Source organism: Pristiophorus japonicus, chromosome 2 (assembly GCF_044704955.1).
Source record: "Pristiophorus japonicus isolate sPriJap1 chromosome 2, sPriJap1.hap1, whole genome shotgun sequence".
NCBI lineage: Eukaryota > Metazoa > Chordata > Chondrichthyes > Pristiophoridae > Pristiophorus > Pristiophorus japonicus.
Window position 1 is genome coordinate 128,486,942 of NC_091978.1, and position 17,826 is coordinate 128,504,767.

The 17,826-nt window shown below is 42.6% G+C and overlaps 1 protein-coding gene across 6 annotated transcripts in view; it reads left to right on the top strand.

The window, feature by feature from the left end:
- The window catches only part of ipo11 (importin 11), a 928,775-nt gene that overhangs the window by 629,002 nt on the left and 281,947 nt on the right, over nt 1-17,826 (top strand). For 5 of the 6 annotated variants that reach the window (XM_070869309.1, XM_070869300.1, XM_070869323.1 and 2 more), the window contains one exon: nt 11,971-12,092. In XM_070869309.1, the coding sequence (XP_070725410.1) occupies nt 11,971-12,092 (122 nt within the window). Of the gene's footprint in view, nt 1-11,970; nt 12,093-14,216; nt 14,476-17,826 lie in introns of those variants that run through there. The other variant, XM_070869331.1, reaches the window with a different exon arrangement.

Sequence of the window (17,826 nt, forward strand, 5' to 3'; positions counted from 1 at the left end):
AATTATTTTGACGAAAGAATGTCTCCTCCCTTTACCTATTTGTGTTTTCAGTTAGAAGAAAGGCAAATGAATCCCTTGAGTGCTTTTCTTTAGCAGAATTTTGTTTGGTTTGAACATTTGTATCTACAGACAAATAGAAACCTTGCTTTTAGTTTGACAACCTGTTAGTAGTCCCTTAAAAGAGGCGTTCTTTTAAGATCTTCAAGTTGTAAAGTGCTTGTAAATTGTTTGATGTATGTTTTTAAGATTTATTTCATTTACTTTATTTTCCTTACCAATTTTCTCCCCTTCCCTCCTCGTCTGAAGGAGTTGGCTCCTTCCTGAGGGCCTTTACTGGGGTCAGGCATCCTCAGGTACTTTATTATTTCATGCGCATCTTGATATTGATGTCAGCAAACTATTTGAGTATGGAGGTTGTAATATATGCACTTGTGAGTATGCTCACAGGTTTCTGGAGCTGTTGAAGGCCGCCTGCAATTACTGCGGTCTGGAGGATTCCGTGTTCCATGTTTTTACGGAATGTGTGAGGTTGCAGCCCCTATTCCATTATTTGAAGGGGCTGCTCCTCAAATTCTGGTTGAACTTCAGTCCCACACTCCTGATCTTTGGACACCCTGTGCGGAGGCGAGCGGGTAGGTCCGAGGGCCTCCTCGTAGGATTGCTCCTGGGCACGGCCAAGGGGGCCATCAGCCAGTCCAGGCAGCGGGCGGTCGAGGGTGTCGTTCAGCCCGACTGCCTGCCTCTCTTCCGCACCTACATCCGAGCCAGGGTGTCCCTGGAGATGGAGCACGCTGTGTCCACCGGTACGCTCGCAGCCTTCTGTGAGAGGTGGGCGCCGGAGGGACTGGAGTGCATCATCATCCCCGGCAACCAAATTTTAATTTGATTTTATATGTTTTAAGTTTAATTGGTTTATTGTGCCGGGTTTTAGTGTTCCCCCCCCCCCCCCCATCCCCTTTAAGCCAGGGGGCACTTGTAAAATTTGTTTATTATTGCCCTCCAAAAAAAAGGGGTATTTGAAAAGTTTTTGTGGTGTGCCCCCCCCCCCCCTTTAATCAGGGGGGCACTTGATTTTCTGTTTGCAATCAAAAAGAGTTGTAGAGCTGTTGAGTTGAGTAGCTTAGCCAGTCATGTGATGTCACAAGACTTAATAAAACTCCAGCCAGTTGAGTTCAGTGGATCCATGATAGGCATGTGGTATTGAGCCTGAAGTTGACAAAGTAGAGTTGAGGTCAAAGTTCAACCATGATATTTTTGAATGGCGGAGCAGTCTTGAGGGGCCCATAGAGGAAAAAAGGGACCTTGGAGTGCAGGTCCACAGATCCCTGAAGGTAGCAGGCCAGATAGGTAAGGTGGTTAAAAAGGCATACGGAATACTTGCCTTTATTAGCCGAGGCATAGAATACATGAGCAGGGAGGTTATGCTTGAACTGTATAAAACACTAGTTAGGCCACAGCTCGAGTACTGCGTGCAATTCTGTTCACCACATTAGAGAAAAGATGTGATTGCACTAGAGAGGGTACAGAGGAGATTTACGAGGATGTTGCCTGGACTGGAGAATTTTAGCTATGAGGAAAGATTGGATAGGCTGGGTTTGTTTTCTTTGGAACTGAGAAGGCTGAGGGGAGACCTTATTGAGGTGTATAAAATTATGAGGGGCCTAGATAGAGTGGATAGGAAGGACCTATTTCCCTTAGCAGAGAGGTCAACAACCAGGGGGCATAGATTTAAAGTAATTGGTAGAAGGTTTAGAGGAGATTTGAGGGGACATTTCTTCACCCATAGGGGGTGGAGATCTGGAGCACACTGCTTGGATGGGTGGTAGAGGTCGAAACTCTCACCACATTTTAAAAAGTGCTTGGATATGCACTTGAAGTGCCATAACCTATAGGGCTACGGACCAAGAGCTGGAAAGTAGGATTAGGCTGGCGAGCTCTTTTCGGCCGGCGCAGACATGATGGGCCGTAATGGCCTCCTTCCATGCTATGAATTTCTATGATTTGATGAAGGCCTACTCCTGCTCCTAATTCCTACATTCTTATATTCTTACACCTCTTATGCCACCCCCTGTCTTCAAAAGTATCTTAAAAACATTTCTGTTCCATTGTGCCTTCAGCTATCTCACCCTCAGTCATTGCTCAGTGCCCACGTTTCTTTTGTATTTTTTTGGCACTGACATGCTTTCTTTATATGAGGAGAGCTGCAGGAATATAAGCTGCTGTAATAGTAAGGGTTCGCAATGCTGCTTCAGTTAAGCAAAAAGCGTGGGGCAGTGGAACAAGATTACAGAACGACCATCGACCCCTGTACAAAAACAGGCTGCACTCCAGATTTGTGAGAATGAACAGTTGTACATTATCTTGCAGTTGTAATTAAAGAAGAAAAATTTGGGAATCCAATACTTTTCTTACATTGTAACTCCAAAAATTTAAAAAGTACTTAATATTTGCAAATAAGTAGCCACAAAAAGAACATTTTGTGTGCTTATATAAATGCAAGTCTTTTCTTTGCCATGAGCCAAGCATAACATTAATGTGAATTAGTGCTAATGCAATGTCATTTTTCCTCACTGCAGTAATAAATTATACATTTTTATTATTAAAATCAAAATTTGTGCAGCACAGCAATTCCTGTGAGCAAATAACGCCTTGATTATCCTTGATTGCATATTTTCTTAACTAGTAGACTAGCATTCCAGAGACCTTTTACTGTCACACAGCTTTATCCTCTGATATGGCTTTTTTGAATCAGCTTTTTGGCCAATTTGTCATGATCATTCTATCATCACCTAGCTGCTTTGTATTTATCAGAAACCGAAAATGGGAAGGAAAAGTGAGTTGAAATCAGATGCTGCATAAAATACTTTGATTTAGGAGGCATCTGTTTATTTTCTTACACTTTTATTATACTACATTCTATTCTCCAATGTTCCACTATTAATATTGCAAGAGTTTAATATTGTCTTCATTTCCAAATGTAACCATCACCTAAAAATTATTGCTTATATCTAGGTGTAGATAGTAAAATCTTACCGAGTTAAACACTGATTTAAATGTCATGATTTTTCTTGAAGCATTAGAGCTGAAGAATTGAGGTATATTCAGATAATTCATTGTGTTTTTGTTTTAAATATGTTACTTTATAAAATTAGTGGTTGACTTTGTTGGTGTAATTCTCAGGGTTTGGCTTATTCTGGTCATTTCCAATCACCTTCATAAGAATTAATTTAAAAAAATATCCGTCATGATTTTTTTTAAGATGGTACTGATATATCTACATATGGACAATAAATAAGGTGGAGTTTCCTTTGATTAACAATCATTAAATGGCTTTTTTACTATATATATATTGAAATATAGTTTCTCCAATAAGCGTGTGTTTGTAAGATGAGTCATTAATTGTTACTTGATTTTTTTGTATTGAAATGGAGCTAGATACATTTATGGTCTAAATGTTTTTTTTCTGTAATAAAAACAGAAAATATTCAGCTGGTCAGGCAGCAGCTGTAGAGAGAGAACAGAGTTAACATTTCAGGTCGATGACCTTTCATCTGAACTGGAAAAAGCTAGAGATATAACAAGGATATAAGCAAGTGCAGAGGCAGGAAAAGTGGGAAGGGGAGGAAAACAAAAGAGAAGGTCTGTGATAATTGAAGGTCGTTGAAGGTTGGCATGCAGGTACAGCAGGCAGTTAAGAAAGCAAATGGCATGTTGGCCTTCATAGCGAGGGGATTTGAGTAGAGGGGCAGGGAGGTGTTGCTACAGTTGTACAGGGCCTTGGTGAGGCCACACCTGAAGTATTGTGTACAGTTTTGGTATCCTAACTTGAAGAAGGACATTGAGGGAGTGCAGCGAAGGTTCACCAGACTGATTCCCGGGATGGCGGGACTGACATATCAAGAAAGACTGGATCAACTGGGCGTCTATAGGAACATAGGAATTAGGAACAGGAGTAGGCCATCTAGCCCCTCGAGCCTGCTCCGCCATTCAATAAGATCATGGCTGATCTGGTCGTGGACTCAGCTTCACTTACCTGCCCTCTCCCCATAACCCTTAATTCCCTTATTGCTTAAAAATCTATCTATCTTTGACTTGAAAACATTCAATGAGCCAGCCTCAACTGCTTCCTTGGGCAGAGAATTCCACAGATTCACAACCCTCTGGGAGAAGAAATTCTTTCTCAACTCGGTTTTAAATTGGCTCCTCCATATTTTGAGGCTGTGCCCCCTAGTTCTAGTCTCCCCCACCAATGGGAACAACCTCTCTGCCTCTATCTTGTCTATCCCTTTCATGATTTTAAATGTTTCTATAAGATCACCCCTCATCCTTCTGAACTCCAATGAGTAAAGACCCAGTCTACTCAATCTATCATCATAAGGTAACCTCCTCATTTCTCGAATCAGCCTAGTGAATCGTCTCTGTACCCCTTCCAAAGCTAGTATATCCTTCCTTAAGTAAGGTGACCAAAACTGCACGCAGTACTCCAGGTGCGGCCTTACCAATATCTTTACAGTTGCAGCAACACCTCCCTGCTTTTGTACTCCATCCCTTTCGCAATGAAGGCCAACATTCCATTTGCCTTCCTGATTACCTGCTGCACCTGCAAACTAACCTTTTGGGATTCATGCACAAGGACCCCCAGGTTCCTCTGCACCACAGCATGTTGTAATTTCTCCCCATTCAAATAATACTCCCTTTTACTGTTTTTTTTTTTCAAGGTGGATGACATCACACTTTCCGACATTGTATTCCATCTGCCAAACCTTAGCCCATTCGCTTAACCTATCCAAATCTCCTTGTAGCCTCTCTCAGTTCTCTACACAACCCGCTTTCCCACTAATCTTAGTGTCATCTGCAAATTTTGTTGCACTACACTCTGTCCCCTCCTCTAGGTCATCTATGTATATTGTAAACAGTTGTGGTCCCAGCATTGATCCCTGTGGCACACCACTAACCACTGATTTCCAACTGAAAAAGGACCCATTTATCCCGACTCTCTGCTTTCTGTTCGCCAGCCAATTCTCTATCCATGCTATTACATTTCCTCTGACTCCGCATACCTTTATCTTCTGCAGTAACCTTTTGTGTGGCACCTTATCGAATGCCTTTTGGAAATCTAAATACACCACATCCATCGGTACACCTCTATCCACCATGCTCGTTATATCCTCAAAGAATTCCAGTAAGTTAGTTAAACATGATTTCCCTTTCATGAATCCATGCTACGTTTGCTTGATTGCACTATTCCTATCCAGATGTCCCGCTATTTCTTCCTTAATGATAGTTTCAAGCATTTTCCCCACTACAGATGTTAAACTAACCGGCCTATAGTTACCTGCCTTTTGCCTGCCCCCCTTTTTAAACAGAGGCGTTACACTAGCTGCTCTCCAATCCGCTGGTACCTCCCCAGAGTCCAGAGAACTTTGGTAGATTATAACGAATGCATCTGCTATAACTTCCGCCATCTCTATTAATACCCTGGGATGCATTTCATCAGGACCAGGGGACTTGTCTACCTTGAATCCCATTAGTCTGTCCAGCACTACCTCCCTAGTGATAGTGATCATCTCAAGGACCTCCCTTCCCACATTCCTATGACCAGCAATTTTTGGCATGGTTTTGGTGTCTTCCACTGTGAAGACGGAAGCAAAATAATTGTTTAAAGTCTCAGCCATTTCCACATTTCCCATTATTAAATCCCCCTTTTCATCTTCTAAGGGACCAACATTTACTTTAGTTACTCTTTTCTGTTTTATATATCTGTAAAAGCTTTTACTATCTGTTTTTATGTTTTGCGCAAGTTTACCTTCGTAATCTTATCTTCCCTTTCTTTATTGCTTTTTTAGTCATTCTTTGCTATTGCTTAAAATCTTCCCAATCCTCTAGTTTCCCACTAACCTTGGCCACCTTATACGCATTGGTCTTTGATTTGATACTTTCCTTTATTTCCTTGGTTATCCACGGCTGGTTATCTCTTCTCTTGCCGCCCTTCTTTTTCACTGGAATATATTTTTGTTGTACATTTTGAAAGAGCTCCTTAAAAGTCCTCCACTGTTCCTCAATTGTGCCACCATTTAGTCCTTGTTTCCAGTCTATTCACTGGAGTTCAGAGGAATGAGAGGGGATCTCATAGAAACATTTAAAATTCTGACTGGTTTAGACAGGGTAGATGCAGGAAGAATGTTCCCAATGTTGGGGAAGTCCAGAACCAGGGGTCACAGTCTAAGGATAAGGGGTAAGCCATTTAGGACCGAGATGAGGAGAAACTTCTTCACCCAGAGAGTGGTGAACCTGTGGAATTCTCTACCACAGAAAGTTGTTGAGGACAATTCACTAAATATATTCAAAAGGGAGTTAGATGAAGTCCTTACTACTAGGGGGATCAAGGGGTATGGCGAGAAAGCAGGAAGGGGGTACTGAAGTTGCATGTTCAGCCATGAACTCATTGAATGGCGATGCAGGCTCGAAGGGCCGAATGGCCTACTCCTGCACCTATTTTCTATGTTTCTATGTTTCTCAGAGTGGGCCGTTTAGCCCCTCGAGCCTTTTCCGCCATTTAATGAGATCATGGTTAATCTGCAACTTAACTCCAAGTACCCATCTTTGGTCCATATCCCATAATACCTTTGATTAACAAAAATCTATCAATCTCAGATTGAAAATTAACAATTGATCTAGCATCAATTGCTGTTTGCGGAAGAGAGTTCCAAACTACTGCCACCCTTTCTTTACTGATTTCACTCCTGAAAGATCTGGCTCTGTGAATACAGTATACAAATGGAAATGATTCTTGTTTACTTCAAAAAGTTGTGTTAATAATGGAACAAATAATGGAAATGATTCAGTTGTAATTTAAAATATATTTTATTCATGAGTTTAACAAACATTTTGTTTGTACTTAACTTTAATAAAAATATTCTTGTATCAAACTTTAAAATTTTCAGTTACGATCACTTACAAACTTTAACATTACTTAGGAACTCTAAGATCGCTTAAAAACTTTAAGCTCACTTACAAACTTTTAAACTTGTAACTTTACATAACTTACAAAATACTTTTAATTTGAGAACAGTTACAACAGTAACAACAATAATAATAACAACAACAGCAAAGAAAGGCTGCACCCATCTCTCCTCCACCTTATTCTAAGATCGCCCACTGCGCTTGGTCTTGTTGACTCCACCCCTGCCCGCAGGAGGTGGCGCAGCATTTCTCAAGTCAGTGCCAGGCTTATTCTTTCAAACATCTCGGGTAATGCGCACTTCATGATGCGGTGCGGGCGGTGGGAGGGGCAGGTGGTAATGTCAGAGGCTGGTCTGGGGATTGGAGTTGGAGTGGCAATTGATTCTGTCAATGGATGTGGGGTCAGTGTGTTCCTTTATTGCAGCAGCTAACTCCGACATTCCCTCCCTCGTATGCCCTGACAGTGTCTCAACTACCTGCAATATTCGATGGTGTCCAGGAGTCATCGTGTAAGATCAATGCTCTCCGCACTCATTGCCATCATCTGGTCCACATCTATTCGATCATGCACCTCAAGAGAGTGCTATCGAGGTCTCCTTTCCCTCCTCACCCTGGGTGTGGCTCGCTGCATCCCACTGGGAATCGCAGCTTCAGACGGTGGGGCCCTGGGTGTGCCTCGCTGCACCCCACTGGAATCCCCAGTCTCGGACTGTGGGAAACTGTGGAATGTCCCAGCAACACTCGTACCATTCAGGAAAGGGGCTGGCACCTCAATGAGCAGCACCTGCGCCTCCTCCAAAGTGAGTATAACAGTGGGGCTTCATCCATCACTTCCCTCACCCCCATGCTCTTGGTCTGGAAGGTGGGATCGGAAGATGTTCTCCTCTTGACTTGTCCGCATCTGAATCTTCTTCTGTATCATCGCGGTTGGCCTCAAGTTCTGCAAAATATAACAGAACAGACAAATGGTTAGCAGTAGAGGAGGGGGCAGGGTGGCATGAGTAGGCTCACACAGCGCAGGCAGCAGGCTGATTTGAAGGAGCACGATGAATGATAGCACATTGCATCAACCGAAGCGTAGCTGCCAGAGACATCCCCATGAACAGAAGCATGTCGAGCCCATGCGTTACTTAACATTTAGGAAAGCCAGACTCTGTAATTTGCAGGACTTACCCTCTCCCTCGAGTGTGGGCCCAACTTGTGCAGTGGTGGTTGCTTTTCTCCAGGCAGGACCCATCAAAGCAGCGACCCTGTCTACCAAGGATGTCAGTGGGTGCAGATTTGCTGGGTCTCCTCCTGTTTGAGTTCTTTACCTTTTGTTGTGTGCCGCCTTCCTCTGCAAAGATGAAAATATAACTTTTTAGAGAGGGTGTCTTTCTGCTGGGTGGGACATATACAGGTGGTCACATTTACAATTACAATTCCATTGAATAAATGAAAATAGTAGTTACACGATCTACTTGACCAAGGTCCTGCCACTTCTTTTTGCATTGGCATCCAGACCTCGGGGTGGTCACCATTGCACAGTAATCTTCTGCAAGCTGGTTCCAGCGTTTCTTCATTTCTTTTGATGAAACTTTTATATGACCTCTGATGGTGTCCAGCTCATGCCATCTGGCCTCAATTACAGTAACCAGTGCCTCCACTTCATCCTGTAAGAAATTCTTGATCCATGAGCCGCATTGCATATTGTATTGCAGCTCCGGTTTTTCCAATGAGAATTAAAGTTCTCTCACACAACAGGCTCTTTAAAAATGGCCGAATGCAGACCGGAAGCTGTACTGGGCATGCGTGCCCATAGCAATCATGTCAAAAGCGTCCTTTTTTTTCCCCGCACATACACAGAAATGGGGGAGGGAGCGTCGTCTTTTTGCCGCAGACATTAGGCTCCACCCCCGAAGCTACAGGACAGGCTGCATGGCGTCAATTTCAAAAAATAGAATGGGGAAACTTGCTACTTATTTTTTTGAAGTAGTTGGGGCCAAAAAAGACGGGCGTAACTCTGGCAATATGCCACAAAACAGCATTGGGGAAAATTGAGCCCATTATGTCAACTTAAATAATGTACATACATCCAAACCTCCTTTATTTTCCAATTGTCTCCCCTCCTTTGCTGAAGTAACTGACTTATGCTGCACTTGGTTTTGTGGCCATTGGCCCATGTGACCAACTTTGAAGTCATTTTTAGGCAATTCCCAAAACTGATTTTTTTTTTTATCAATTAGTAAAATGTGGCAGTAACAGCTTGTCAGAACATTTTGGACAAGATAAAATTAATCCAAATGGAGATTGCTCTGGAATCACCTAGCAGGTTATTGTGCAATGTTTTTCTGAACACTGATTTTGCAATAGGGTTAGTAGCTAACTTAGTCAGACCTGCAGATAAGGTTACTCCAGTATAGTCACAAATGCTTTGTGGCTATTATCTTGTAGATACTCATACCTGATTGCACTTATTGGAAAGAACTAAAAGTGTCTGAATATTACCTGTTAGTGAGTCCAGGTCACTATTGGAAATTTTAAAAGCTTATATTGCTATTTTTGTAGTGGAGATAATGTGTATCATTTCCAAACACATTTCACAATGATTTTTAGCAAAGTCTTGCAAGACAGTTACAAATTATTATTTTTTTGCCTCACAAGTGATGGTAAGAGTTGAACTGTGGAGAATTGGAAATTTGAGTATTTCACCAGTGGAAATGTATGTAGTGTATATGTGCGCTGAAGTATATTCAGTGACCAATTTATCTAGAGAAGAACTTGAAAGGATCATCTTGAGCTGTGAACTAAATATAGTTTCCCACAAATCCAACAGAACACCTGATGGCTTGCATCCTAAGGTCTTAAGAGAAGTAGCAACAGGGATTGTGGATGCATTGGTTGTAATTTACCAAAATTCCCTGGATTTTGGGGAGGTCCCAACAGATTGGAAAACTGCAAATGTGACGCCCCTATTTTAAAAAGGCGGCAGACAAAAAACAGGAAACCATAGACCAGTTAGCCTAACATCTATGGTTTGGAAAATGTTGGAGTCCATTATTAAAGAAGCAGTAGCAGGACATTTGGAAAAGCAAAATTTGGTCAGGCAGAGTCGGCATGGATTTATGAAGGCGAAGTCATGTTTGACAAATTTGGTGGAATTCTTTGAGGATGTAACGATCACGGTGGATAAAGGGGAACCAGTGGGTGTGGTGTATTTGGACTTGACAAAGTGCCACATTAAAAGGTTACTGCACAAGATAAAAGTTCACAGGGTTGGGGGTATATATATTATATTAGCATGGATAGAGGATTGGCTAACTAACAGAAAGCAGAGAGTCGGGATAAATGGTTCATTCTCGGGTTGGCAATCAGTAACTAGTTGGGTGCCGCAGAGATCGGTGCTGGGACCCCAACTAGTTACAATCTATATTAACGACTTGGAAGAAGGGACTGAGTGTAACGTAGCCAAATTTGCTGACGATATAAAGATGAGAGGAAAAGCAATGTGTGAGGAGAACACAAAAAATCTGCAAAAGGACATGGACAGGCTAAGTGAGTGGGCAAAAAATTGGCAGATGGAGTATAATGTTGGAAAGTGTGATGTCATGCACTTTGGCAGAAAAAATCGAAGAGCAAATTATTATTTAAATGGAGAAAGATTGTAAAGTGCTGCAGTACAAAGGGACCTGCGGGTACTTGTGCATGAAACACAAAAGGATAGTATGCAGGCACAACAAGTGGCCAATGGATCTTGGCCTTTATTGTAAAGGGGATGGAGTATAAAAATAGGGAAGTCTTGCTACAGTTATACAGGGTATTGGTGAGGCCACATCTGGAATACTGCGTGCAGTTTTGGTTTCCATATTTACGAAAGGATATACTTGCTTTGGAGGCGGTTCAGAGAAGGTTCACTCGGTTGATTCCGGAGATGAGGGGGTTGACTTATGAGGAAAGGTTGAGTTGGCTGGGCCACTATTCATTGGAAATCAGAAGAGTGAGAGGTGATGTTATCGAAAAGTATAAGATTATGAGGGGGCTTGACAAGGTGGATGCAGTGAGGATGGGGGAGTCTCGAACTAGAGGCATAATCTTAGAATAAGGGGCCGTCCATTTAAAACTGAGATGAGAAGAAATTTCTTCCCTGAGGGTTGTAAATCTGTGGAATTCGCTGCCTCAGGGAGCTGTGGAAGCTGGAACATTGAATAAATTTATACAGAAATAGTCAGTTTCTTAAACGATAAGGGAATAAAGGGTTATGGGGAACGGGCAGGGAAGTGAAGCTGAGGTCATGATCGTATTAAATGGCGGAGTAGGCTCGAGGGGCTCCTATTTCTTATGTTCTTATGAGACGTGTACCATTAATAGTGGTCCACAATAATTCTGGAACAGTTGAAGCAAATATAGGGTTGAGCTCAGGGAATCTGGTTTGTAAAGTGTTTAAGAAGTTAAGCCTAGAGTTGTCAAAGGTGTATGTATGTTTGTGTATATGTGTGTGAGTGGAGTGAGGTAAGGATGAAAGTGGGCAGTATTATAGAGAAAGAGAGATTTCTTTTTTTTGCTGGACAATGCAATGTGGTAATACAAATTACATCTTAAATTCTTCATGTCACATGTGATGTCATTGTACCAAAAACAACGTGCATGCTGTTCCACTATTGCAATAGCGAAGGTGCCTCATTAGAAAAGCGAAGTATCATTCTGAAAAAAACAATTGATATTGTGAACAGGAACAGAATCTCTTGAAACATAGGGCAATCAAATGTTAGATGTTCCATCTTGATTATTACAGAAATGTTGTGTGGCTGCTGATTAAATTTGAATTGCCTGGAAGCCCTTTTTTTTTAGCTCTTCAGTCTGATTTTGATTTGAATGTTTCTTCCAGTTGTAGTTGTGCAGTAATGATTGTGCCTCGTGCCCACATTCTCTTCGATCATGTAATACTGCAATAACCTCAATCTCTCCCTAATACTATGCCATTTAGTTGTAAATTGAGACAAGAAGTTCAGACTCTGTTTTTCTTTATAGATGGATCAGCTTCTTGGCAGTATAATTGAAATGTGGGTTGATAGAATGGATAATATTACACAGCCAGAGAGACGAAAACTTTCTGCTTTGGCATTACTTTCACTATTACCCTCAGAAAACAGGTAAGTCAGTTTTCCTTTTGTTACAACACCGAGGTACCTGTTTATAGTCTTCAGTGACCTGATTAAAGGTGGTACTTATTTGAGATTTCAGTTCAAAAGTGTGTAACCAATTAAAGTGATTATTGTGGAAGAAGGTTTCACATTGAAGGCGAGTTCCAACTGCGTTGTTGACTCTAAACTTCATACTTTACAACATTGGCCCATATTTTGCAAATGTTATATGTTCCATTTTGATTATTACAGAAATGTTGTGTGGCTGCTGATTAAATTTGAATTGCCTGGAAGCCCTTTTTTTTTAGCTCTTCAGTCTGATTTTGATTTGAATGTTTCTTCCAGTTGTAGTTGTGCAGTAATGATTATGCCTTGTGCCCACATTCTCTTCGATCATGTAATGCTGCAATAACCTCAATCTCTCCCAAATACTATGCCATTTAGTTGTAAATTGAGACTGCAGCTTCAGAATTTAACGCTTGCACATCTAAACGCGGAAATCCTGAAGTTGCGGTCGGTCATTCACTGCTCCGACACAGGCTGCACTGTGGAGCACCAGAGCCGGCAATCAGTGGAAATGACAAAAACTTGGATTTTTCCGTATTAATATCGCACTAATCTCACTGTTAAATCAAGTTTCCACATGATTTGCGCCTGATTTTTAGGAGCAACTGGTGGAGAACGGACTATCTTAGAAATCGCAATTCTCCACATTTTTTTTTCTGCAGTTCTAGTCAGTTAGAACAGTTCTACTTTGGAACAGAATTTTTTCTTCAAAAGGGGGCGTGTCCGGCCACTGACGCCTGATTTCAAAGTTTCCACAGTGAAAACGTACTCCAAACTAAGTTAGAATGGAGCAAGTGAAGATTTTTGTAGAACTGAAAAAACCTGTTCTACACATTAAAAAATCAGGCGCAGGTTACAAATTAGGCGTCCAGAACGAGGTGGGGGAGGGAGGGGGGGGGGGGGGAAGGGAAGTCATTAAATTCTACAATAAATCCTTATTTATACTTCTACAAATATTATACAAATAAATCCAACCTGAATAAACATTTATAAACAAAGAAAAGATTAAATAAAACATCTTCCTACCTGTGTGAAAGTGCTTCAGGCACGGAGAATGCTGCAGTCAGCCTAAGGCGCCCGTTCTTCCCGCGGGGGGGGGAGGAGGAGGCGCCCGTTCTTTCTGCGGGGGGGGGGGATAGGAGGCGCCCGTTCTTTCCCGCGGGGGGGGGGGGGGAGAGGCGCCCGCCCGTTCTTCCCGCGGGGGGGGGGGGGTGGAGAGGAGGCGCCCGTTCTTTCCCGCGGGGGGGAAGGAGGCGCCCGTTCTTCCCGAGGGGGGGGGGAGGAGGCGCCCATTCTTTCCCGCCGGGGGGGGGAGGAGGCGCCCGTTCTTCCCGCGGGGGGCGGGGGGAAGGAGACAGTGAGAAGGCTGCAAGTGCTGATGTGCTGATGGCAATGTGCTTTTATTAAAAAAATGTTCAAAAATTAAACAGCTACAAAGAACTACAAAAATGGCCGAGTGCCAATGTTTTTTTCACACTGCGTGTGCGCGAACGCTCCAACGCGCACGCGCAGCGTTGCCGGCAGGAAAAAAACTAATTTAAATAGTACCCGCCCCATCCCACTTACAAAATCGGCGCGAGTGTAGGCTCCGCCCCCCTGGGCGCCACGCCACGGAGACAAGGAGCTGCAGAACGCTCCAGAATCGCGATTTTTTTAGGCGCGAAAAACGGGCACTCAGCTCGGAGGGGCGCCCGTTTTTTATCGTGTGGAAACTTGGGCCCTAAATGCTAAATCTTGTTAGAATAGGTGTAATTGGGGTTTTAACTGCATATTGACTGCTAAACAGCCATTCTGGCCCTGAAAAACTAAATTTTTATATTTGTGGTGTGTCAGATTTTTCCATTATGATAAAAATTACAATTTTTCTTAAACTTCAAAAAAAATTGAAAGTTTGTTCATGATATTTGTTTCTACCTTATCCCCATGTGAAAGTGCCAATATGTATTTTTCTATCTAACGTTTTTTTTATAAAGTGCGGTAGAAACTGCTTTTCATTTCCTGGTTTGCTGTCTGTGAGAATTCGTCAATGTGATTGGCTGCTTAGAAAGCTTGTTGTCTTCACTGCAGCTCTTCGCTATGAATTCCCATTACAGAGCGCTACAGTCAATTGCACGTTGAGAAAGGCAAACTTCTCGCCACCTGTGGGCAGCTTTCTTTGAGACCAGCAATGAGCATCTTAGCTTCGCCACTGACCGCAAATTACGGGCCAATGTCTTTGTCTATGTGATTGTTTGCGATTTACCATTGAATACTCTATTTTTAAAAAGAACAGCTGGAGAAGGTGCTGTTGGATCGAAAGCTTCTATATTTGCTGCACGTGTTAACTTTTGTGTCAATCGGCATAATATATTGAGAATTAAAAACAGCTCAGCTGTTCATTAAAATGCAAAGAATGACTGTGGTTCATTTTATAAAATGAGAAAGCATAAATAAATGGATTATTCTGTTGTAGATTTTTCATTGCATTATATTTGGTTTGTAAAATCCTGAAAACCTAAGTAGTGATTAGACTATAAGGAAGCAATGTATTACATGCAAATATTTTTTTTAAACTTGCTGTAAATTTTGTAAAGGACAAATGTACAGAAGAACCAAAGTCAACAATAGCTAGCATATCTTTTTTGGATAACATGTGGGGGCCAGGTTACACACATGACCACTCAAGGCAATATAATGGCAAGGCCAGTTCATTTGAGTGCCCCAGTCTCTTAAACACTTGTATTGTAACATCTGGCAAATTTGTCCATAGAATGGAACAGTTGGATTAGTCTTTGGTTTTGCTGGGTGCAGTCATTAAAATTAGCTGACCTAATTCTTACAGCTTTACCAAATTGCATCATTAATTTCATCAAGTTGCAGACCTATCTGGTCTCAATTGCTTTCAATTGAAAGTTGCTTTTTTTCCCTGAAAAAGTGTCCTTTTTCAGTGTGAATATATTTATATTGTAAATCAGGACAGCTGCATTAAAGCATTTTGATATTGAATGGTATGTTATTGTTGGGGGTCTGTCAGTCCACTTGAGAATTGTAATGATGCTGTCCAAATTAACTGAACTTATTATTAACTTAATGGACCAAAGATTGCAGTCGGAGGCTTCCTTCGTACGAACGCCTCTGACCCGAAAAAAATCTACGAAACTCCCTGTTGATCCCGGAGGAACGTAGGATTCCGGTCTGAGGTTTTCATTGTCTGCGCAATGTACAGGGACCTGTCTTCCACGTAGGATCGCATCTGCTGGGATCACGTGGGCCTGGACCACCAATCACTCTGCAGTATTCTCATTGATAAAAATGGGAACTCTGTTTGTCCGGGCTCCCATTATTATCAATGAGAATACCCCTATAAAACACCGAAACACAGCACAATAAATAAAAAAAACACCTCACATATTTAAAATTAATTGAAATTTAATGTAATTAAATGTTTAAAAAATTTATATATTTGGGGAATTTTTTTAAATGTGTTTTAATAGGGTTAAAAATAAACTTGCCTTAATGGACAGGGTTTTTAATATAAAAATGAAAAATTATTAAATTAGATTTTTCTCAGTGTTACGCTGATAAAAGTAAGCTATACGCCTGCTTTTACGAGGCGTAAAAGTTTGAATTACATTCACTGGGCATAAGTTGGGCAAATAGCCCAATCTGTGCTGCGCGGATATCCTTCCTGCGGGCATGCGTAGAATCTGTCTAAAGAAATTTTGACAGATTGGAAAAGCTGCGATGAGAACCGGCTTTTGCAAGGCCTTGTCGAGTCCATGCGTATTCGTACCCAGCAAGGCCGCAATTTTCGGCCCATAATCATTAGATCAGGGTCTCTGATCACCCAACACCCTTCAGTATGTTCAGGATGGTTGAATACTCTAGTATTTGTTTGGTTCTAGTTAATATAAACCCTTATAGTTAAACTATGGCTCTCCATATTTAGTGTAGTAGAAATAAATTTAAATTATACTGTAAATAGCCTAGTTTCTATGATGTCACCATAGCTAACTTCATATTTCGTCACGCACTTTTGTAACATAGAGCAAACTGGAACTGAAAGCATTTGTAGACTACTGTTCAAAACAAATTGGGTTTGAGCCTTCCATATCTCATATTTCATCACTCCTTTGAAAGCTGGTGAGATCACAGATGCAGACACAATGGGGTCAAGTTTCGGCCTGAGTTGCTCCTATTTTTTTGGAGCAACTAGTTCAGAATGGAGTATCTTAGAAATTGCAATTCTTGGCCTTTAGTTTGCTCCAGTTCTAGTGAGTTAAAACAGTTTCATTTTGGAACAGATTTTTTTTTCAAAAGGGGGCTTGTCCGGCCACTTACGCCTGTTTTGCAAGTTTAGACAGCGAAAACTTACTCCAAACTAACTGAGAATGGAGTAAGTGTAGATTTTTGTACGCTCAAAAAAACCTTGCGTACACTTAAAAAATCAGGCGTAGGTTACAAATCAGGCGTAGGGAATGAGGGGTGGGTGGGTTAACAAACACTAAACACTTCACTTTTACAAATAAAGAGCCATCATCAATAATAAATGATAAATAAACCAATAAATCAATCCAAAAAAATTTTTTAAATTAAAAAAAAATTAAAAATCACAATAAATAAAAACATTATTTCTACTCACCTACTGCAGCACCAGGGAGAAGAGGGGAAGAGAGGATGATGGGGTGGGGGTGGGGGGGAAGAGAAGATGATGGGGGGTGGTGGGGAGAGAAGAAGATATGGGGGGGGAGAGAGAGAGAGAAGATGATATGGGGGGGGAGAGAGATGATGATTGGTGGGGGGGGAAGAGAAGAAGATAGGGGTGGGAAGAAGATGATGGGGGGGCGGTGGGGAGAGAAGAAGATATGGGGGGGGGAGAGAAGAAGATTGGGGGGAGAGAGAAGATGATGGGGAGAGAAGAAGATATGGGGGGGAGAAAAGAAGATTGGGGGAAGAGAGAAGATGATGGGGAGAGAAGAAGATATGGGGGGGGGAGAGAGAAGAAGATATGGGGGGGAGAGAGATGATGATTGGTGGGGGGGGAAGAGAAGAAGATAGGGGTGGGAAGAAGATGATGGGGGGGCGGTGGGGAGAGAAGAAGATATGGGGGGGGGAGAGAAGAAGATTGGGGGGAGAGAGAAGAAGATTGGGGGGAGAGAGAAGATGATGGGGAGAGAAGAAGATATGGGGGGGGGAGAGAGAAGAAGATATGGGGGGGAGAGAGATGATGATTGGTGGGGGGGGAAGAGAAGAAGATAGGGGTGGGAAGAAGATGATGGGGGGCGGTGGGGAGAGAAGAAGATATGGGGGGGGAAGAGAAGAAGATTGGGGGGAGAGAGAAGATGATGGGGAGAGAAGAAGATGGGGGGGGGAAGAGAAGAAGATTGGGGGGAGAGAGAAGATGATGGGGAGAGAAGAAGATGGGGGGGGAAGAGAAGAAGATGGGGGGGTGGTGGGAGAGAGAAGATGATGCCGGGCTGCTGCCGACTCTTCGGGCGGGGCCCGCCCCAGATAGATGCAGGTCGGGCGGGCCCCGCCGACGACAAGGAAGCCGGGCCCCGCCGAGGACTTCGGGCGGGGCCCGCACGCAGCCGATATCAGGCTGCCGACGACTTTTCGGGTGGGGCCCATCCCAGTGAGAGGCCGGGCGGGTGGGCCCTGCCGCCAAGGTAAGATGCGCAGGTCACTCGGCCGGGGA